We start from the raw sequence: 23,320 nt of genomic DNA, 5'->3' as shown, positions 1-23,320 counted from the left end.
ACCCAGCTGCACACTATTTACTTAAGGACAGAAGGGATCATTTGATTAGCTGTAGATAATTGGCCCTGATGGCAGGGGAAGGTGCACTTTGCCACTGCTGAACTCTGTCACAGCCCTTTCCACACTAATGCAAGCAAAAATCATTTTGCCCAACTATTACTGCTGGAACCTGGAGATACTCATCTTGGGGTCCTGTAGGGAGTCAATGGCTACTACAGAAATGTAGTTTTTTCTTCTCACATAATTAGTTTTTTTCAAGCCCCCACCTCAGCCCATGTACCTGTGTGTATCCCAGCCCGCAGCTGCAGCCTGCCAGTTGGCATATGAGGGATCACGACTTGACGAACTGCTGCCACCAGATCCAGAGACATTTTGGCAATCTCATCAGCGTGTTTAGTGCCATTCCTCTCTGGCAGGCCACTCACCACCATGTAGGCATCACCAATGGTTTCCACCTGGAGAGAAGGGACACCTGTCACCAAGTGGCAGGCACTAAGCTTTTCTTTCAAAATGAAATCAGAATAAAATGCATCTCAACTGCCCAGCCCTTGCTAAGCTGTGATGTGGGCCCTGGGTGATGGGGGATCTTGGATTTCATGGCTTCTGGACAGCTGTATTTAACATTCATCAGGGAAAATAGTAAGTAGGATTTCAGCTACTTCGAGGTTCCTTGCCTGCAAGTTTGCACCCACCTTGTAAACATCGTAAGACTCAATCCTGCTGTCAAAGCAGACATAGAGATTGTTGAGCATCTCAACAACTTGCAAGGGGGTGCAGGAGGCAGCAATGCTTGTGAACCCCACGATGTCTGAGAAAAAGATAGTCACCTGTCACAGGGAGAAGGAAAGTGTGAAGTTAACATCTCCAGGCAGTAGAGACAGAGTCTCTGATGAGCTTCGGGATTTGTGAAATTCTGGGAAGAGCCTAAAGCACAGGCTGCATATAGAACCAGTTTTGCAAAACTGGATAGATACAAACCTAAATTAGCAAGCTCTGGCTCTGAATTGTTTCCATTACTTTGCTGCATAAAATATGTTTATTTCCTAAGTTTATCATATGCACTTCTTTGAATACTTTGCATGAGATGGGAGACTGAAAGTCAAATGCTTTGCACCTTGTAAGCAGTCATCAACAGACTTCTTACAGTAGAAGTAGAGCCTGATTTTTCTTTTAAAGTAATTTGAATTGTGCTGATCAAGACTGGGTATCTGAACAGACCGAGAAATTAAAACTCAATTGCTACCTGATTTCTTGTTGAATCAGGAAATATTCACTGGATTTTGTTTCTCCTCAAATGATGTTTATCTTTGTCATGATCAAATAATTTACAGAGAAATTTATTATATTTTTTTTTAAATCAAGCTTATAAAACAAAGTACAACAGAAACCATAATTGAATTGAGGAAGGAAAATGTGCGATAGTTGGCAAAAACAATAAGCGTTTCTTCTTTGTGCTGCCTGAACTGTGTGTTTAAACTAAAATTGTTCTTTGATTTGTCATTGGTAATACTAATTAATTTAGAAAAGCAACCTTTTCACTCCCTGCATTGGCTTAGCTACTTTCAGTGTCATAACTATTGTGAATTATAATTAACTGTGCAACTGCATGTCACTGTTTTAATAACGACACCTACAAATTAAATGCAAACAGTTATTGTTGTATTTCAGAGCTGAAAGTAGCAGTGTCCAGGTGGAAAAGAGTGAAGAGAATTGCAATGGTTGTAGCATCAGGATTTTGGCTGGGGGCTATGTCGAGCATTGGTGACTGCAGGCGTGCTGTGTACACATGATCTAATGATGCTGGCTGGCTCTCATGTGTAGTCTCTGAAACCCAAGTAAGACAACTTGTAAGTATAGGCCTTTGATATCTCAGCTATCACAGAATCACAGAACTGTAGGGGTTGGAAGGGACCTCGAAAGATCATCGGGTCCAACCCCTGTATCGCACAGCTAATTCACACAGCTCTTTCAAAACCCCGTAGTGAATATTAGGATTTACATTCACTTTCAACTGTGGGTACAAAAGCAGGTTCCTCAAAACAGAGGCAAGGTGAGTGCTCTTTTTAACAAATATTCTTCTACCCGAGGCAATTGCATCCTTTCCGTTTGGTAACATACAGACTCTGGATTTACCTGATCATAGTTTTCTGCCTCAACTTTTTGCCTTTTCCTTAACTGCTTGGCCACAGATTTTGGCAGCATCTGGTGCAAGAGGTCCTCAGCTAGCTGCCTCTCCCGTTTCAAGTCCTGTGTCCTTTCCTTGAGGTTCCTGGTGTAATTGTGTATCCATTCCATCATTTGCTTGAAGGATATAAGGATTATGGGGTAAACAAGGCAGGCTATCGCTAGCAGACTGATCTTAAGGCTCATTGTGAACAGGATTTCTTTAGATTTCTTGACGAGCTTTTCCTGTCCCTTCTGCAGCAGGCAGCTCTGCATGTAATGAAGTCCATTTAACAAGTCTTCAGCAGAGACAAATTCGTCTAAGCGCAGGAATGGAATGGAAAAAGAGATCCCTTCGTAGTGAGTGAAATGAGATGAGAGATTGACGTTATCCATCCAGCACTTACGTACATTCTCTGACGAGAAAATAGCATAGTTCAGAATGGTGGAAAGTTGATGCCAGGTGGTTTGAAAACCTGTAGATACTGGCATTAAGTGAGCTTTAAGCAGGGCTTCTCTTATTAGAAGGATGAGTTTAAAAGCTACTATGTCTGCCCAGTCAGGATTGTTTCTCATAGCTTTGAGGTTTTCATGGGGACTACTAAAAAGCTCCAGCAGTTCAGAGATCACTCTGGATAGCACCTGGGTAGCCTCAGTATCACCTGTGCTATTGATTTTTTGTCTCATGTCAGTGATGTAAAACCTACAGATGGAGATTTTCTCCTTCTTGCATTGACAATTCTCACAGTACAGTTCTGCTTCGCTTGCCTTACAGAGGGAGTTTAAATTCTCCAGGAGCTGATCAGCATGAAATGGGGTGTTCCTCTTACTTGCTTCTGGGACCAGCCAACCGTGCCTTTCTTCCTGCAGGAGAGAGATGAAGCGAACAGCCCAAAGGTTTTCACAAGAGGCAAGTTCCTGAATGGCCTTTCCCGTGTCTCTCCATATTTCCAAGTTGTTGCTCAAATCAAAAGAAATGGCTCCGAGAAGGCTGCAGAGGGAGATCGTGCATGCTGTCAAAATCCTTTGAACTGTTTTTCTACCACCAGCATTGGAGGAGTGAGAACATCTTAAAAAAAAAAAAAAAAAAAAAAAAAAAGAGAGAGAAAGAAAATGGGTGGGATGGGGGTGGTGGTGAAGTCTGATCACTGAGGTATTTCTTGAAGCTCCTGAAAATATAGCTGGAGCAGGTAGTGATATTTAACAATGTGCATGCATCCTGAAACAAAGTACCGAAGTACCAGGGAGTTAGCTGAAATTTATAGAAAGACATCTTTTGTTCTATTTTTCCATCTGACATTTTGTTTTAAAAGAAAAGGTGTAGTAAAGAGACAGTTCTCACGACAGTCTCAGAGCTGCAAAAACACAGGAATTAAATCAATTTTACTGCAAGTATTAACACTGATGAAATAATTTGCCACAGGTTTTATTCCCTGTGTAACTTCTATGCAGACCATAAAAAATGGGCTCATGGTTTCAATAATCATGAATTGTAATTGTTGATGTTTTTTAATCAAAGGAGATACCAAAACTTGTAGAATTTGTTCTTAATAGGAATTTCCAGAAGATTAGTTTGTGCTGATATTTTAAAATTAAGCTTAGATGTTTCCACTATGTTGTCTAAATATTTCAAAAGAAAAATTAATCAAATTTCAGTTTTGTTTTAGTTTTTACAGAGGCATACGTATACCCAATTATCACTATTTGTGCTTCATGATTACCTTTTCTCCTTCTCTTTCATTCTGCACCTAACTGATATCCATCCTCTGCACAGCTAAGTAACCTCTAACGGTTTCAATTTTCAGGTCTATTATTCACTTATAATCTTTCGTTAATCATAATCGTGAAAACAACTGATGTTATGATGAAGCTGGTGACTCCTGAGTACCCATGCAACCCTTTTTTCTCACTGAAAAGAACAAACCAAGAAACTGGGTTTCTGATCAATCTTCTTTTTATTTTCTTTTTCTCTTTCTCTGCATAGTAGTGGTGACTGAGGGTAGCCCTCCATATTTTCTCTTATCTATATTCAGTACAATTTATCCTGAATAAAACATAAACGTGTTTAATCCAAAGGTAAGAAAAACCAAATGTCTGATTGAAAGAAACTGCAAGCCCGGAAGAGTTTGTCTCTGAACTCAGATGCATTTCTAGCCTCAGAATCAACTTCCATTCTTTTCCTTATTCTTTCCACTGCTAACCTTTGAATCACTCACCCTCCTTTTATAATCGATAAAATCGATATAATTGATTTATACTTTTGAATCTGCCTAAAAATGTGCCGGGAGGCAGAAGAAAAGCAACAAAATCTGCCTTGATTTTACACTGCCTAACTTTTATTGTGATCAGAGAAAGATAAAGAGGGGCTTTAATTTTGTCCCAGGTTAAAATGTGATTCTGCTTGCGCTTTGAAAAAACAAAAACAAAACCCATTTGTGTCCAACTGAGTGTTGGCTGACAGCAACAATTCAGAGGTCTTCACCTGGCATCTGAATTAATTGAAAAAGAGCAATGTGGACACAAGGGAGAGGGGTCTGCAATGATGCTGCCGGGGCAGCTGCCAGCACTTGCTGCTGCATTTTAACATTCCTGTTGCTAAACCCCAAGATCCCAGGGTGTTAAAAACCTCTTTAAAAGCAGGCACTTTGCAGCACTCCCACACTCACCTGCATTGACCTGCTTGCGCCCGTGCTGCCTTCCTGCTGGGCATTGCCACTGCTTGTCCTGGTGAGTCCTGCTCGCAGGCTTGATGGTCCTGTCTCCTGCCTGCCCGCCTCCTCCTGCCCTGCTAGTTCCTTGCTTTCTCACCGCTCTACCCCTAGAGTTCACCCCATGGCTTTCTACTCTTCCTGGTGCCCATCTTCTTCACAGCAGGCTGGCATCTGCCCCAGATGAGCATCAAGCTCTAGCCCAAGGCAGGGGAAAAGCTTTAAAAGGTCTCCAGCATTATCGCTAAAAACAGGCTCTGGTCTTGACAATACACAAGAAGAATTGACAGGGACACGTGTCTTTCTTTCATGTTGCAAAAATAGTGTTTATTACAGAGTTAAAAGAGTAATTTCCCAGCTATTTGTGATCAAAGGTGCCATGATTACGTCTTTATTCAAACTGTTCTCCTTCTTGGCACCGATCTGATGTGTCATCCAGTTCTCTGGCTTAGTTGCTTGCCATAACCTACAAAAATGTAAAACAAAGCAAAAATCAGATCACAATTTGTGAATTTGTGAATAGTGTATGTTGCTTCCAGGATGCAGGATTTGAACAACTGAAACAAGATTTTTGCTCCTCATTCACTCTTTAAATTAAGGTCTATAGTATATTAAAAAATTGTTGCTCCAGACTTGAGTAGCATGGTCTACCTTCTAGGGTGCAATTGTTACAATCATTATTATTCATAATACAAATGTAAGTAATCACTTCTGAAGTCACAACAATAAATCATTTACTAACTATAAATACATCTGTAGTCTAAAGGCAAAATGAATTCCTAAACATAGAGAATTGTTTAAAAGTGAAAATAATTTGGATAACTAATTTCAAAGAGGTTTATGTATTTTTGCTCAGGGAATTGCTTTTGTGTTGGTGAGGGCTTGCCTACAGAGACAGGATACTTGTATGTAAAGTATCATTTGAATTAAAATTGAAACAGTTCCCTGAGTAGGTGACAGAAACGTCAATCAGAGATTACTTGAATAATTTTTCTGGTGCTTTTCCTCTAGAAGACACATCTGTTTAAAACATCTTTTTCTCCCCCCAAGGTCCTCCAATAATGACCTTAGCAATAGCTAAGAGTCTGTATTCCCCTGTAGAAGTGCATAGAACCTTACTTGCTTGATCCAGCTGTTGTAAGCAGAGACCCGAGTGAAGACAGAAGGTTTCCGATAATAGTTGCAGCCAAGAGAAGAGCCAAAGCTGACAATACCGTGCACTTCCCATTTGCCATTAGCACCTCGACAGTTCAGTGGGCCACCAGAGTCCCCCTGAGAGGAAGGGGGATAATAGTTAATTGTAGTCATAGTGTGAGTAGTTCTTCCTTGTGTTTTAAGCTTTCCTTCCCATCAGGCCTGTTTGTGTCTAAAACCAGCCCCAAAGAATGACATTCTCTGGACTCACATTACAGCTGGAGGTGATTCCATCCCCACCAGCGCAAACCATGCTGGTTTTCACTGTGCTTCCCCACCAGGAAGGGCTGGAACAAGTTGCATAAGACACCACCAGCAAAAGACCTTGCTGCAGTTCATCTGGAAGAGCTCCGTTTGCTGTGAGGGGATAGAAACAAAGGAGTCACGATACCATAGCACTGAAGGAAGAACAAAAGTGCATCGTTAAGTTTCTCTCAGGATATGGACACTATTCCTCCAGGTAAAAACTCCATATGAGCTGTATAATCCATTCCTTATATGCATTCTTTCACCAAAAAAAATGCTGTAATTTACTAATGAGTTAAAAATACCTCTTTGATAGAGAAATACAGGGCTGTTCTTTGGAAGTTTGCAATTTACTTCTCTTTGTAGGAATTGCCTCTTGAGTCGAGCTGACACTTCTGCTGAAGTCTCTGAGATTTTTCTTTATGTTCTTTCTGCTCATTTATTTGCCTTTTCAGTTATTCAGCAAGGCATATTAGGATTAGCAAAATCACGCTATTAATGTTTATTAGAATAGTTTCTGAAAGCCAAGTATAGGGCCCTCTAGTGCATTACTATCTCAATTACAAGCAAAATAAATGCAGGGAAAAATCAGTGTGTGAGTGAAGTGGGGCCTGATCGGCTTGGTGTCAAGGGGATGTTGAGCACCACTAACCCACCTTTTACCAGTCAATTCCAAAGGAGATGGCAGTACAGAAAGATTTTGTTTCAGTTTTGCAAATCTCCACTTACTCTGCAGTCTTCCCCATCCTGTCACATAGCAGGCGGTGTTGGATGACAGGATTTTTCCTGCAGCAGGGAGGCAGGCCAGCTGAATTTGATCACTCAGGGTGACGTGTTTAGTGAGTTTGATCAAAGCAATGTCGTACCTGTGGTCATATGCACATATATGAGAATGGGGAAGGCAAGGGGTGAAGAGGATTACAAATAGTTAAGACATAGCAGCACAAATACGTAGCTGTTGTTCAACACTTCACCTATTTAAAAGAGATGCGAGGAGGCCACTGTGTGAACAGTTAAGATTCCTCCATCCTTAAAGTGGTAGGGAAATCCATACACTGGAAGACTTCCCTACAAAACTGTCCACTTTGCTGCTTGGCAGTTTTCTGAACTTTTATAGTTCTCTTCACCAAAAACAGGCACATGTGTGAGGACTAACTCCAAGCACTCAGAAAGTGAGGCAGTTGCTTTGCTAATGCACTCGTCCTGCAGGAATGCATAGGAGTCCTTCATCAACAAATGTATTAATTCAATTTATCAGTATTTCTCTGTGTTTATGCTATTCATATGAGAACTTCAAAGTGTTGTTTAAATTGATTGATCAATTCATTCCCTTTCACTGTATGAAAGAAATTATTGCATAGAACAACAGTATCTCAGCTAAACATAAACATGCACAATGGCAGCCAAAAACGCAATTAGTCAATAATCAATTAATACTGCCAGTTCTTTCTCTTCTCTTGAGGGAGAATGGTACATAGTGGAGTCTCAGCTCTCCTCTATGAGAAAACATTTAGAAATACCATTGTAAGCTGTAACAGGAGATTCTAAACATCCATTTGGCTGCTACAGCTCAGGGTAGGTGGGATTCAGTCAATTTGATTTTTGTCTTCCATCTAGTATGTGAAAAAATACTTTCCAGCAACTTACCCATTTGCAACATTGTATGAATTCCATTTTTCATGGACAACAAATTTTTCTGGAAAAGCTGTGACAGATCCTTTTTCCTCTTCTGCTAAGTTATATTTTCCAAGAAGTACCCGATACTGCAAGCTAGAACTGGACAAGAAAAGGACTAACAGTTATGCAGTTACCAGCTTGCTGCTTAGTCATCTGCATCTTATCCACCTGAGATATCAGTAAGGTTATTATCAGTAAGACTGTTAAGACTGATTATCTTAAGACTGTAGTCTCACATCACACGCATGATTTGGCTGGAGCTGAGCCAATGTCTGACTTATTTACTAAGGACAAGGCATTGTATGATGGGCTTAATACTCATTTAATCTCCAAGCCATCCTGTCGACTCCTGCTTTAGGATTCATTATCAAATGAATATGCTTTCAATTTTCACAGGATACAGATGGTATTCCCAATGTAATAAACAATTTGGACTGCCTTTTTGACAAAATGATAGTATTTGCTCATAAGCATCTTCACTGGTAAACAGCTGCAGGACACACATAATATACAAAATTAATGATAATAACATGCAGCCAGTCCTTATTTCATATGATGATGTTTTCTACAACCTAGTGTTACAATAACCAACATGTAATGTATTCGTTATTATATGTATTCAAGGACATATACTACCAAAACACAATGGAGTTGGCTCCATGGAGACAATTTTGATGATGAAGGGACATATTTGTATCTGATCATTTATTTGTTTTACTCTCCCATAGTATGAAGAGCATTCTGAAAACAACTGGGAAATTCAAACCATTTGTGGTTACTTTTTCAGGGAGTGGATTGAGTCGTTTCTCTGTAGCTCTCACTGCCATGTATATAGTAGAAATAGGCAACATAGCTGAATTTTAATAGCAACTTGAAAATGTAATGATTCTTTAGGTATCTACAGGAAATTAGGGATATATAATTCAGGTCATTGTATGAGATTTTTTCTTCCCCTCTACTTTTATTTTAAGAAAATTAAAAAATGTGCTCCTTCTTGTGGCCTATTAGTTATAATAAAGGATATTAAACTTGAAGTTCTTAATTGGGAAAGGAAGAACTGCCCTTAATACTATTTTGCTTCATCTGTCTCTGGTCATGCGCTACTTCTGAGTACAGACTAACTCAATGATTTACCTGATGCAGTGTGCAGCTGTCAATACCCAGTTGGTTGCAATGAGGGTTCCTCCACAAGTATGATACCATTTGCTGCCTGATTGATATTGAAGGGAGACCTAGGATCAACATATCAAGTAAGGTTTCAGTTTTTGCTTGCTCATTTTTTCTTGTTGCACTTTCTTCCTGCACCCATAACACAATTTACCAGTTGAAAATGGTGAGAGTTTTTAAACTACCATCCCTATCATCCAAAAATTTGATTTTTATAATGTGTTTTTTGTTTGTTTGTTTGTTTGTTTTGTTTTGTTTTTCCAAAGCCCTCACTAAGTCTGGTCCAAATAGAGCATTTTATTTGCTTCAAAAAGCTATTTGTTAACCATGTACAACTACATTCCAGTAGGTATTGCACTTTCCACTGAATTTTAGTCTTCTTGCTTAAATATGGCAGAGTGCCCTAGCCTAACACAAGAACATGAAAGCCTTTCTAACCAGCAAGAGGTGGCACATTCAGAGCTTTCTTAAAAACTGGAAATTCTGAGGTTGATTAGAAGGTAATATTCAAAACCTAAGACATGACAGATAAGATGCAATGATCAAATGAAACAAAAGACCTGGCTTTGTTCAGCCATGTTGTGTGAGGGCATCGCAGCTCTAATTGTTCCAGGGAAGCACAAAATGACTAACCTGCCAGGGCCAGCTGTACGGTATTGCATTTTCCCCTCCAACAACTCTACTCACAGCAGGTGCGTAGGCAGGTACCCCACAGCCAAGGGCTAGAAGACATACAAAATAGGATGTGTGATTTATAAGTAGGAAGTTTAAAAAACAAAATCTGTAAGAGAGGTTGTTTTTGTTTTTAATAACTGTGTTTGCACAGAACATTGCACGGCACAAATATAGGCTATAATTTGTTGTGATACTGGTCAAGATACAGCCATCAGTCAAAACTGACCAATGTTATATAAAGTCTGTGTTTTCTGACAGTAACCAAATCATGTTGGCTTAACCAAATTCTTGAGAGTCAATTGAGATGCAGCTCCTAACAAATGCAAAGCAATTTGATGTGAATTAACTGTATTTCAGTGTATTCAAGCTATGTAAATTAGCTTTTAATTTGTTGTCGTATGAGAGCAGTAATCCTAAGTAAGTTCCTGCAATATGAGAAGAACAGCGTAGCACCTAGTTGCTGTTTTCAGAAAACCTTTTAATTAAAACCTATACTGCTTTGTTGCAGAATGTCTAGTATCCCGTCCCATCCCCCCACCAAGAAAGGGAAAGTTGCTATTAGATTTTAATTCATTATTCCCTTAGAACTAATACTGAAATTGAGTACAGACCTGCAGCTGCCAGAGTCAACACGGCAAAGAGAATTCCAAGCATGATGCAAGTTGGCTTTATGCTGCAGGCTCTGCTTTGCAAGCTATTTTATACGTTACCATTTATCTCTAGCATATGACTTAAAATGCGGTGTTATGCTGATACTAACGGAAAACTTGTGTGACTGTGGGATAATTTTTTATATGCACAAATGCTTAAGAAAAAATCAAACAAAAGAAAAAGAAAAAACAGGAACCATGTTTAGATGGACCTTGAATCCAGGCTAAACATACAACTTTGGTTTAAAAAAAACTTCAGATAAATGGCATGTAATCTGTAGCAGCTGTTTGCTTTCCCATTGCCTTGAAATTTCATCACAAAGGTGTTTCTAGAAGGAAAATGTTAAATGAATTATTCTAACTCTTGATGCAATAACACTATCTGACATTTCAGGAAGTGATATATTCAGACACGTCAGTGGGGTTGTATTGAATGATCTCCTGAGGCCCTTCCGGGCTTAATTATTATATGATTATGTGATTACTTGAAATTTTATTTTATTCTGATTTATTTATTTTTTTTGGTGACTGAATAGCAACTACCACATTGTACTAACTGGAAAACCCATGTTTTCTTTTCTAGTCCAAGTTGCGTGTGTTTTAGCGTGTCATACTTCTTCAATGAAACAAACTGTAAGCACTTTGGAGGGGAAACTAGAGGGCACTGGGGACCATAGGAAGTCTCTAGAGTGCCCCAGAAAGGTTCTAATGGGTGCTAGAGCACACTGGAGAGCTCTGAAAGGTCTTACAAGGGCCCTGGAAGTCCTCTAGTGTGCACTGGGAGGCCTCTAGCTCTCTCTAGGGTGCACTGGTGAGCACTGAGAGGTTTCTAGGGTGTACTTGGAGATACCTAGGGCACCAAAGATTTTACTGGGTGGCCCTGGGAGGCCTCTAGAGAGCTCTGGAAGGCTTCTAGGGGATGTGAGAGCACTGCAAGGTCTACAAAGGGTATTAGAATGCACTGGGGTGCCCTGGGCACCTTCCAGGAAATACTATACTACTACACTGGGAGGCCCTTGCAGATTCTAGTGTACACTTGAAAGCCTCTAATGCTCACTAGAGTGCAACTGGGAGCCCTGGAATTCCTCATGGGCATCCTAGAACTACATGTGGGGCCTGGGAGGCCTTTGGGAAGTGGTAGAGTTCACTGGGAGGCCTCAGAAGGTATCCAGGGGCCACTGGAGTGCACTGGGAGGCTTGGGAGGCCTCTAGGGGGCCCTAGAGCATATCAGGGGGCACAGTGGGATGGCTGTAGATTACCCTAGAGAGCACTAAAGAGGCCTTCAGGGGGTGCTAGAGTATGCTACAAGACCTTGCAAGGCCTCCAAAAGGCCCTAGAGTGCTGGAGGGCCACAGGAGGCCTCAAGGTTGCACTGGGGGGCTGCCAAGGCATCCTAGAGGACACTGGGGGTAACTGGGAGGCTTTCAGAGGGAGCTAAAGTGTCCTGAGGAGCCCTGATAGATAGGCAGAAGCTCTAGGGCAGACTGGAGGGCCACTGGAGGCCTCTTGTGTGAACTGGGAGGCATTCATGGAACCCTAGAGGACAGTGGAGAGCCCTGCCAGGCCTTTAGGTGGCTCTTAATACATTGGGTGTCCCTAGGAGACTTCTAGCATGCTGTAGAGTATACTAGAGAGCACTGGGTAACCTCTAGGGTGCACTAGGAGACCTCTAGGGTGCCATAGAATGCACTGGGGGGGGGGGGGCTGGAATGCCTCTAGAGTGCCCTTGGAATCTTCTATGGAACTCCAGAGCACACTGACACACTGTAGAGCCCCACGAGTGCTCCAGGGGGCTCTAGAGCACACAAGGGTGGGGTGGAGGGAGTGGGGGTGCCTACAGCTTTCCAGGGGGCAGTAGATAAAAAGGGATAGGACCTGCAAACCTCTAGGGTGCATAATAAAGCCTCTAGTGGTCTCTGGAGTGCAATGGAGAGCCCTTCGGGGTCTCCAGGGGATCTCAGTGCACACCCAGGGGCACTGGGAGGATTTCAGGGGGAGTTTGAGTACACTGGGGGGCTGTTGTAGACCTGCAAAGGCTCTAGAGCAGGCTGGAGGGCCATGGGAGGCCTGTAGTCTGCACTGGGAGCCTCCAAGGGGGTGCTAGAGCTCACTGGAGAGCCCTGTGTCTCCAGGGGGTGTTAGAGCACACTGGAGGGACCTACAAGGCCTCCAGAGGGACTTATGGCACAACAGCAGAGACCTGGCTGTGATCCAGAGGGTTCTAGACTGCACTGGGAGTCCCTTGTAGGGTCTAGGGAGCACTGGGAGGCCTGTAGTGTTCTCTAGAGTGCCAGGAGGGGCTGAGATTCCTATACGGCATCCTAGAGCAAACTGGGAGGCTTTTGGGAAGTGATAGAAGGCACTGGAAGACCCTGGGAGGCCTCCAGGGGACACTAGAGTGTACTGCAGGGCCACAACAAGACTCGAGGCTGCACTGGGAAGCCTCTAGGACATCCTGAAGGACACTAGGGGCCACTGTGAGGCTTTCAGGGATAGCTAGAGCACATTGGGAGGCCCTGGTAGAGAAGCACAGGCTTTTGAGTGGACTGGAAATTCATGAGGCGTTTAGTGAGCACTGGAAAGCCAATACAGCACCCTAGTGGACCCTGGAGAGCCTTGCAAGGCATCTAGCTGGCACTAGAGCACACTGTCGGGCCCTGAGAGGACTTGAGCGTGCCCTAGAGCATGCTAGAGAGCCCTGTGAGGCCTCCAGAGGGCAGTAGATTACAGTAAGTGTCCCTGGGATGCCTCTTAGGGTGCAGCAAGAGGGCCCTAGGGCACCTGAGAATGCACTGGAGGGCCCTGGGAGCCCTTTAGGGAGCACTGGGAGGCCTCTAGGTCTCTCTAGTGTGCTCTGTGTAGAGCCCCCTCCCTGGGCCCTCCATTGTATTCTCGGGTGCCCTAGGAGCCTCCTATTGCACCCCCGAGGCCTCCCAGAGACCCTTACTGTAATCTGCTGCCACCTGGAGGCCTCTCAGGGGTATCTAGGGCACACCAGGAAGGTATTACAAGGAACACAAAGAACCATCAGTCCATGATGACAGAGAAACACACCGGTGCATGGTAAGCCAGACATCATTTCTTTCCTATTTTCCTTTAACTGATAGATCGGTAGCACTTCCCTGGAAGAGGACAAGGATTCCATAGCATTGCAAATGAGCATTTTCATATCCCCAATCAGCATGTTGACCTATGTTAGAATGCCATGTGAACTTGTCAATGAAAAGACGGTAAACCACCTATTTTCACCAAAAGGACAAACTAGTAAGAGGAAGCATTTAGAGGAGCTGCCACAAAAGAAATACTTACTGTGTTGTAAATTCATTACCGGACTTTTGAGATCTATGACTTGACATCAACATTTATCACTCTTTCTTCCTTCTACAAGGAGAATTTTCCATTATCTGTCACAGTTACAACCAGCTACCCTTCACCTGAAAATATGTTACTGGTTAAAAACCAAACATCTCTATCCCATAAGCCTGTGTAAAGGGCAAACTTATTGGAAGAGAAACAAATACTTAATGTCAGTTCAATAACCACAGTTGGATTTTTTTCCTCTACATATAGACAAAACTAAAGGTTTCCAAAAAGCTGAAATGAACCTATTATTTAATGTTAATGTTAACAAGCAGCAAAATGCATGATTTTCATAACTTCCATTCAGCAGTAGGTACTGATTTGGATGAAAGTTGCCTGGAGCACATATGGGGAAGGCAGAAATATACATGTATAATGCTTTGCTGTTTTGTCTGCCTCTCAGGAATGTATTATCCTACCCAAACAATAGTGCTTGAGAAAGCTGCATTCTGAATTTCAATGGAATCAACCAAACTCTGCTCTGGCATCTTGTATTTATTATGTGACAAAAATAAAAATCAGGATTGACAAGCATAGAAATGAGATTCTAAAAAAAAAAAAAAAAATCAGGAATTAGTTGGTTATCTTCGTAACATCTGAACTTACCCATGAAACAATGTACTGTGCTTTCCAGTTTTAATTTCCATGTGGCTTTCTGTATCCTATATTTTCACTCTTTTCACTGAATACTAATTAAAAAGTATGAATTTTGGATGTTCAGTCGCTATCTCAATTTTCCTGTTTTGTGGGTATGGTCTTAAACATGGAGTTGTGTTAAGTAGTTTAAGCATTTCTGCAATCATTTCTTAAGTAACCTGCTATCTTACATATTAGAGAGAAAGGAAAACCCCATCTTGTCTTTCTGTTCCTTTTCGTCATTGTAAAGGTATTCCAAAACAGTTGTTTTATTACATGGTAGGGAGGTTAATAAGAATGATAGTAGTTTTAATGTAAAACCCCCTCAAACCTTTTTTGTTGTGGTTGTTCCATTATTGCTTTATGTAACAATTGCTTATCCATCTTTTGCAGGCCTAGTCTAAATAGGTTGAAGTATCTTTCTTGGACTCAGTGGACATCATTGGCAGAAGTACATCAGAAACCTCATCCTCCAGCTGATACCGTATGGCTTTGAAACAGCTCCCTAGAAGCTCTTATCTCCATGTCAGTTATTTCACAGAAATTCAGCAGTTACTGGGACTTCAGGAAGAGAGAGCCCAGGAACTTCTGGTATATTCTGTTAAAGCAAAATAGCTAATGTATGTGTTAAATATATACTTGATATACAATTACTTATGTACGCTGTTGCTTCACTTCTTTTAATCTGTTCCCTTGTAGGGTAGTAAACATGCTAGACCAATTAGTAATTGGAACAGTCTGCACACAACTAACAGATATAAAAATCTACTTTTCTGAGGGAGGTTTTTCATCTGAGACTAGACGATAACCTATTTAAAAATCTGAAGTTAAATCCTGCCCCAGCTTTTCACTGGGAGCACCATATGTGCTATATCCATTTCTCACTGGATGGCCATTAAGTCTGTTGCTTGGTTTTCTCTGGGTCTATTTTTGTGTGTTCTTAAAAGTTAAACTTGGCCTGCATGCTTCAAGATGTAACCATGTTACCTTCCAGCTTCTGACTTCAAAAATGTTTCCTGCTTAGCCATGTTTATATATTGGTTTTTACGCTGTACTTTTTTTTATATCCAAACACTTCTGTAGCTGACATTGGACAGAGGTGTTAACATAAGGCTCTGCTTGTTCTAACTGGGCTGAAAGAAAGGAAAAGAGATAACAAATCAAAACACAAACAAAAAACACACTTTAGTGATCAGGTAGACTAAAATGTATTTATTTAGAAACAACAGCTTTGGTATTTGAAAACCAAACAACCTTTAAATCACTAGAAAGTGAGATGTCTCCCCCCATAGCCAAAACAAATCAATGCACAAAGTCTCAATATGCTCAGAATAGGAAACCTGCAAATTAGCATTTCCAAGTGTAAGTCCAGAAAACAATTTCCTTAAACTGATTTTGCACTCTACAATCATAAAGGCTGAAAAATGTTACCTGCACTTAGATATCTACAGTTCAATTGACTGACTTGTTACTGAACTGGAGGCAAAATTATTAACATTCTCCCCCAACCCCCCCAAGCAATAAATTAAAAAATGTATACCAGAAAGGAAGTTACACTGAAGTTTTCTAGTTAAGTTAACTCTCTGATGGGAATCATCATTCTTTATTTTCCTGTGGGATTAAAAAAAAAATCAAAATATCAAAGGATTCGGTATATCTTCAAGTATTTTCACCAAATGGATTACTCTTAGGGAACACAACAGCTTACAAGGAAAAAGAAACATCTGTTATACAAGCTTCTGGGATAAACTCTTGAATAACCACATGTTCCAAGTTTCAGATTCCTTTCTTAACAAGGCACAAAAGGATTGTTGCTTTCAAAAAGTCCTTGTTCTCAGCTGCAAAATTGTCAGATGTGTTGTGCAAATGGAGGCTGAAAGTAGGACTAAGTTCACTCAGACACTGGGATATTCCCATTCAATTAATAAAACAAGGTGCTATTTCAACACCATTAATCTTGCTTACTGCTGTGGAGATTCTGAGCTTCAGCTGGCTTCCACTTCATCCCTGGTTTTGAAATTGAATTCTGCAACATCTTCATTTTAATTAAAACCAGGCAGCAGAATTGCTTGCTGTACACTGCAAGGCTTTTTGCAATTCCAAGAAGGAAGAGTAAAGAGTTAAGTCAGCCCTGGCATGCAGCTATGAAGTTTCTTACCATTTCAGAAAATAATGTCAGGGATGGTTACCTGTAGTCATGGTTAACAAGTTATTTTGTAAAAGGCAGAAGGCAAAACTTGTAAATGACAAAGGCAACCAGACAGCAGTGAAAAAAAGGACAAAATTTTATAATTTCAAGGGAACATTTCAGGATGCAGCTGTACACACAGTAATTCAAATTACTTCCTTACCACTTCCTTTTGCACTAAGGTTTCATCATCATAGGCTTGCAACTTCAGTTGCCTTTGATATACATGTTTTCTACCTCTTCCTAAGTTAGTTTGTCTACCCACAAGCACCTTCAATCTCATTCTTTCAATGGATAACAGGTATTCAGACCTGCTGGGATCAGGCCTGGTTTGCGGTGCTCAACATTACAAAGCCAGTGAGCTGACAGGAAAATGGCCAGCTCATCCTAGACACCACTTAAGCACTGACTGTCACCCAGCACTTTTTGCCCAGCCTTAGGCAATATTTTATTTGCTTTTTTGATTTGGATAAACAGAGCATTCCAAACACTGAACTTTTCCTCTGACAGCTCTATTTAACTGTCTTAAAAAAAAAAAAAAAAAAAAAGAAAAAAAAAAAGCCAGAGTTAGCTGTCCAACCCTAAAGAAAGATCCCTCTGAACAAGATTGCCTGCTCACATAACAAATCTAGTCTTGTTCTTCATTTCTGCTCTGTATCAACGCATGACCAGACAGGACCAGTACTGAGAGCAGAAACTGCTTGTCTAGTGTCTGTTCTGTACTAAGTTTTTACTAGCAACCAAGTTTTCTAGGCTCCTCAAAACAAGCACTTTAAATCTTTTGCACCAAAGTGAGAGATGCGTGAAGTCAGAACCTCCAACTCGCAGTAAATGCACTCAGTGCTTTTCTCAAAGCCACACTAGCCACACTTTCCCAAAATGATGTTGGTGATGTGGCATGATGGAGGATTACAGTGTCTGCATAAACATTAACCAGTAGTCCCAACAGGTTTTTTTTCAGCACCGTGACATAAGAACACTAGTTTGCATTTGTGTTCTCACGTGTCAGGACACACATTCAAACCAGGCAGACAATTGTGCACATCTCCCATACAGCAGTAAAAGAGATGCGTAGCAGCGCTCTCAAAAGCACTCCCATACAGCTTAAGAAACATTCTCGAGGGACACAGCTGCAACTGTTTGCTTAAACACAGGCTATGTCCTACACCAGTGTGTGGAAAAATGACAGAAAAGTTGCATCTGCCTTAATCTGCAGCCTTATGAATGTTTAAGGACTGACAATTAATTTATCTTTTTTAATATTTGTGAGCCCTACCGCTCCAATCCCTGCCCTAACCCTACTTCTTGCAAGAAGAGGTCACAGATCACTTGTTCTAAGAGAGACTGAAAAGCCTCTCAGAGAGAACCTCCCTAGGCACAGTTGACAAGAATAGACTGGTGACATTCAGAAGAGAGCAGCCAGAAGTAGCAGCCTTACACCTTACTCCTGAAGAGCGGCTTGGCTCCTGGCCCACAATATTCATTGTAGATGAGCTTGAACAGAAACAGGTGAAACAGTGTGATCAAGGAGGCCACGCTGAACCAGAACAGGAAGGGTAAGCCCGGGTATTGCTTGGCCATGTGTTCCTCATGAGCCAGAATAGCTTTTAGATGGAGTGTGTGTCTCAGGTCCTGCAAATGGACCAAATCTGTCGATATATAAAGCAGTGGTGTGATGGGCTGAGTCACCATGACAGGGAACGTATGACCTCGTGCCTCTGAGGTCAACTCCACCGGCTCATTCATACAGCCTGCCTCACACGCATAGAGTCTAACTGGCTTGTCTTGGAATTTCACAGACACATGCAAGAAGGGCTTTCCTTCAGCATCCAGCAGAACAGCGAGGTTAATCAGATCCTTGTTGTAATGGATCCCACGTAAGGAATAGCTGTTATGAAGTACATCTGGGTCAGCCTGAAACTGAAGATGGTTTTCAGTGAACTGCAGACCTCCAAAACTCAGCACCATGCCCTGCATAAGTCCATGGACCCCAGCTGCCACGAGACCCTTACATCCCCGTTTCTGGAGAGTTAGCTTCCACAGATCCGAGAGCTGCAGGATCTGGGGGACACTGGTCAGCTTTGCCGGCCACAGGTTCTCTGCGTGCATGGTTGCATGGCCACTGAAGCAATGGTCAGCATAGTTCAAGCTGGCTTCCATTTTTTCTCTGTCCTCACTGCTAATGACTGGATCTAGCAGAGGAGCTGGCATGCTGGACAGCATATAGTAGAGGGTCATGTTAACAGTCTCACTCGATGGTGTATGTGAATCTGTGATCTTTCTCATTTCAATGCCTGTAATAAATGACAACAACCAAGAGTCAGAGGACCGCACACGAATGACATTAACTAGGAGAAAGAAAGTTCAAATGTGCATGCTACATGATGTTGTTCAATATACAGATGTTCTTTATTAACATCAAAGAAAACTTCAGTGAAACGCCCCCTTGTATTTTTTTGGCTGCCCTTTCTGCTTTGAGACTGAAAGCCAAGCTCGCACTGAAGGCAAAGCTACTTTGATATATCTACAGATGCCCTGCAGAGCTGTTACCGTGACTCTGCAAGAATCGTCTGTCAAAGGACCATTTATTTTTTTTACTAGCTGTAAAATACCAAGCCCTACATCACTTGGGCAGCTACTCTTTTATGCAGGGCCATGAAAATTTTATCTCAAGAAAAAGCATCCCTGAAGTATCAGCAGGACAATCCCCAACTTCCATGGAGGAGTTTAAAGACAGTCCTTTATCCTGTAACTGGAGGCCAGCTCTATTCCCAACTTAGAGCTGGCTTGCTGGGCATGAAAGCCAGTGCATCCAGAACTGTGATTAGAAATGTCCTTCTATCATTTTATTTATTCAGTAAGGTTGACTCTGCTTTTTAAGTACTCTATGTTCCAAAGTTGGAACACTGTTTTCTTATCCCACAGCATCTCTTCTGGCTCCTGAAAGAAACCTGTCAAAAAGAGTGGGGCCTCTAGCAACCTTACAGGAACCAGGTCACTGAGCTTTCTGATCTCACCCACAGTAATTGTTTGGAAGTCAAGCATCGCTTTCCTTACCTGAAATGAACAGGTCTGACCAGGTCTGCTGATGCTCCTGGAAAAGATCTTCCACCCCCATCTGCATCACCTCCAGCATCTCTTTCTTGGCCGACTCCCTCAACTTGCTGAAGGTCTCCTCCAGCCTGGAGACGTCGATGGGCTCCGAGGTGTACACCACAGAGAGAACAGTTTCATCAAAGTGAGATTTGGGTGCCACCTGCACCCGGCTCACGAGCTTCTTGGCGGCCACCACCATGAGAACCACCTTGGAGCTCCCGGCCAGCAGCAGGCGACCGGAGGAGAGCAAGAACTGCCGCTCCTCCACCTTCTCCACGCTGGTAGCGAACCGGCTGCCCAAAGCGGGCGTGGAAGCCGGGCCTGATGCCTCAAAGCTGACCACTCTGTCGCTGGGGTTGGCGATGCGGATGCGCTGCAGGTAGAGGTGCGGCCGGCTGCGGTGGGCCACCACCTCCTCCCGCACCGTCACGCACTCCCCGGGGCCACCGCTCGGCCCGGGGCCCGTCTGCACGCAGCGCACCCTCCGCACGGCGCCGTCCCGCAGCGCCGCCTGCGCCGCCCGAGCTTCGCCTCGACCCCCCAGCGCTCGGAGCCTCACCAGCGCCGGGTACTCGGTGGGCAGCGCCGGGCCGCCGCCGTTACCCGCCGCCCACACCCAGAGGCGCCCGGCGGCCACGTCCAGCAGCAGGAAGCCGTTCCCGGCCAGCGCCAGGCCCGCTTTCGGCCCTCCGCCTTCCTCGTCGTCCTCGTCCTCGTCCTCCTCCTCCCCGCCGGCCGGCAGCGGCAGCGCATCGCCGCGCTCCGCCTGGCCCCGCCAGGCCCCCGTGGCCGCCTGCAGGCAGAGGGCGGCGGCTCCCCGGGGCTCGGCCCCTCGCCGCCCGCCGCGCCGCGCCCCCAGGTACCAGAAGGCGACGAGGAGGAGCAGCAGCAGCAGCAGCAGCCGCCTCGCCCAGCTGCTCGACAGCAGCCCCGGCAGCCCCTTCAGCCGCTGCTGCAGCCACATGGGCGGCGGGGCGGGGAGGGCCCGGCCCGGTGCGGACCCCTCCCCTCGCAGCGCTCCCCGTTCCCCGCCGCCTCGCAGCGCCCCTCAGGCCGCCATCGCCCGGAAGCTCCGCGCCGAGCGGCGCTTTGCGACAGCGGAGCCGCGCCTCCCGCCTCCACCCCCTCACGGGAGGCGCTTGGCCGCCACCCTGCGCCCCCCCCCACCCCGTGCTCTGTGAGGGGAAAATGGCCCCGTCCTGCCCCAAAGACCACCCCCAAGTGGCTTTTCTGACAGGAAAAGCTTGGCGTTTTCCCTCGTTTCAGGGAATAATTGGTCGCGTTCCCGCAGCACGGCCTCATTTGGGAAAATCGGTCCCTCCGACGTGCGCCCCGCTGCGTAGTGAGCAGCAGGGCGAGCTTTGTGGCAGGGCCAGGGCGTGCGCGTCGCGCCAAGGAAAACTTTGCGCTGCGGGCCGCTCGCAAAAAACAGTAGCAAACCCCACGGAAAGCCTGTGGGTTAGGATGAAGTGTGAAATTCCTGCCCAGCCAGAGCCAGGGAGGCAGCTCAGGGAACAGGAGCAGACGAGGCTTTCCTGACTTCGTCCTGTTAAGGAGACGTTTGATTTTTTAAGGCTTTTTGATTGATTGATTGATTTTGGAGGGGGACATTGGACTCAAAAGGGTGAGATCTTGCCTCTCGCACACTTCAGTGGTACCAGTGTTTTCCCCAGAAGGTGGGGTGTGTACCGAGGCTGCCTCACTGAGCTCTGCCCCGTTCAGTTTTTAGGAAGTTTCAGCCCTGCTCGGAGCACGTGTTGCACGTACTCACAGGCACATCTGCACTGGCAGCTGCCTCTGGTTAAAAAGACAGGCAGCCGACTCCAGCCAGAGCGCACAAAGCAGCATAAACAGGAAAAAAAATCTGCTCACTGGGTTGGCATAGCTACAGAACGCAAACAGAGCTGTCACATAGGGACAGGCTGAGTGTGGCACTATGAACAATGATGCATTCATGATTTCTAGTGTGCAAAACTGCTCTCATTTTAGAGTGGAGAGATTTAACGCCCTTAAAATGAGAAACTTAACGTTTCTAAAACTCTAGACTGAGTCGCAGACCTTGGTCTGTGCCTTGAAGATGAGGGGATGCCTTTACTGAGGCTCCCAGCTCAAATTGTAGAGGCTGCTAAAGATGTAGCAAGGGCTTTTTCAGGGCTTCCAAAGTACAGAAGAAATCTAAAGTGAAAGTGTGTTCTTTTTTTTTTTTTTTTTTTTTTTTTTTTTTCATTTGGTGAAACTGGCAGCATTGAAAAAGGAAGTTTCCTGAAGTCACCATCTTAGGGACAACTAACATTTCCTTGGAGTGTTGCCTGCAGTATGTCATTTGAGCATGAGGACTGTTCTGTTTGCCTGGTAATTATGAGGGAATTCCTGCTTTGGAAGGAGGGAGTGGAAACAAGAATGCTTTGAAAAGAATCAAGAGTATTCTCAGAGAACAAATTAATAAGAAGGGTTGTTCTTTGGGAGGATGCTGTTATGAAACATGGAGAACATTAGCTACATTGTGGTCCTTCTAGCAGGTGCTTATTTTTTTTTTCCAGGATTCTACCTTCTTGTGCTTATTCTGAAATTTTGAATCCTAAAAGATGTGTGCTTTCTGTTCATTTTAGTTAGGGAAACTTGCATATTATCCCAATCCTCTTATGTTTCCATAGGTGTGTACCTGGCTGCATATTCCATAGCCCTAGGGCTATGTATTGCATTTATTTTCTATCTCAATTTGTTCACCAACTGTCAGCATGCATCCTTCACTTTTTATACCTCTGCTAAACCACCTACCACTGGTGCGTTCTCCCCAACACCTTACTTTTCTATTGTAATTTTTTTTTTTTTTTTTTTTTTTTTTTTTGATACATGGGACAACCTTGAGTATGGCTGAGTCAGTACATCTCCTGTTATGGCTTCAATAATATACCGCAACCTGTCACTTTCCATCTACTTAATGTCAACTAAATATTATTGATCGCACACTACAAGATAGAAAATAAGTAATCTCTTAATGTTTCTTTCAGTAATGGAAGCAAAATTGGTTTTATCTGAATACAGTGCCTAAAAACAGGGTTCTATCATTTCTAGGCATTTGCTACAGTAGAAAAAATGTGTTGCTTGAGGCCTCATGTAACGTGTGTGTCAGCGGTAGCTACTTGTTAGTTGTTCTTCAGGCTTTAATGTTTCTCTGCATCTGAGTCATAAATTCATTGCAATATAAAAATGACCTTGAAACCAATTAAAAGACTGTAATTTTATAAACTATGTTTATTTTGTCCTCAAAGTTAGGCAAAATAAGCTAGAAAAAGAATCGTCATGCTAGTGCAAGAAAATCCAGCACAAGAACAGAGTTAAATGTAAGGCAGTAAGAAGCACATGTAGCTGGAAAAAAACAGCATAGGAAAGTACTGCAGATTTTGTATTCCAGAAGGAAAAGTATGAGATGAGAGGACAGGTGAAAAGACGGTATTTACTAATAGTATTTAGTATCCAGAGTAAGTTGTTTAGTATCCAAGTACGGTATTTAGTATCGGGAGCTGTGCATAATCCATTTCTCTAGTGCCTTTTTCCC

General features: G+C 43.3%; 2 protein-coding genes across 2 annotated transcripts; both read right to left on the bottom strand.

The window, feature by feature from the left end:
• Positions 1-5,319: 5,319 nt before the first annotated feature.
• LOC116497749 (chymotrypsin-like elastase family member 2A) lies at positions 5,320-10,484 on the bottom strand. The gene is made up of 8 exons (XM_032201679.1): positions 10,442-10,484; positions 9,789-9,877; positions 9,123-9,220; positions 7,959-8,087; positions 7,041-7,177; positions 6,277-6,422; positions 5,991-6,143; positions 5,320-5,337 (listed from the first exon to the last, which is right to left on the bottom strand). The coding sequence occupies exons 1-8, from the start codon at positions 10,482-10,484 to the stop codon at positions 5,320-5,322; spliced, it is 813 nt and encodes a 270-aa protein (XP_032057570.1).
• A 6,747-nt stretch (positions 10,485-17,231) lies between these two features.
• Positions 17,232-20,803, bottom strand: KIAA2013 (KIAA2013 ortholog). The gene is made up of 2 exons (XM_032201633.1): positions 19,723-20,803; positions 17,232-18,959 (listed from the first exon to the last, which is right to left on the bottom strand). The coding sequence occupies exons 1-2, from the start codon at positions 20,723-20,725 to the stop codon at positions 18,100-18,102; spliced, it is 1,863 nt and encodes a 620-aa protein (XP_032057524.1). The 5' UTR covers positions 20,726-20,803; the 3' UTR covers positions 17,232-18,099.
• Between the last annotated feature and the right edge of the window lie 2,517 nt (positions 20,804-23,320).

This window comes from Aythya fuligula, chromosome 21 (genome assembly GCF_009819795.1).
Source record: "Aythya fuligula isolate bAytFul2 chromosome 21, bAytFul2.pri, whole genome shotgun sequence".
Classification (NCBI taxonomy): Eukaryota; Metazoa; Chordata; class Aves; order Anseriformes; family Anatidae; genus Aythya; species Aythya fuligula.
This window is presented reverse-complemented; position numbering and strand designations above follow the sequence as displayed.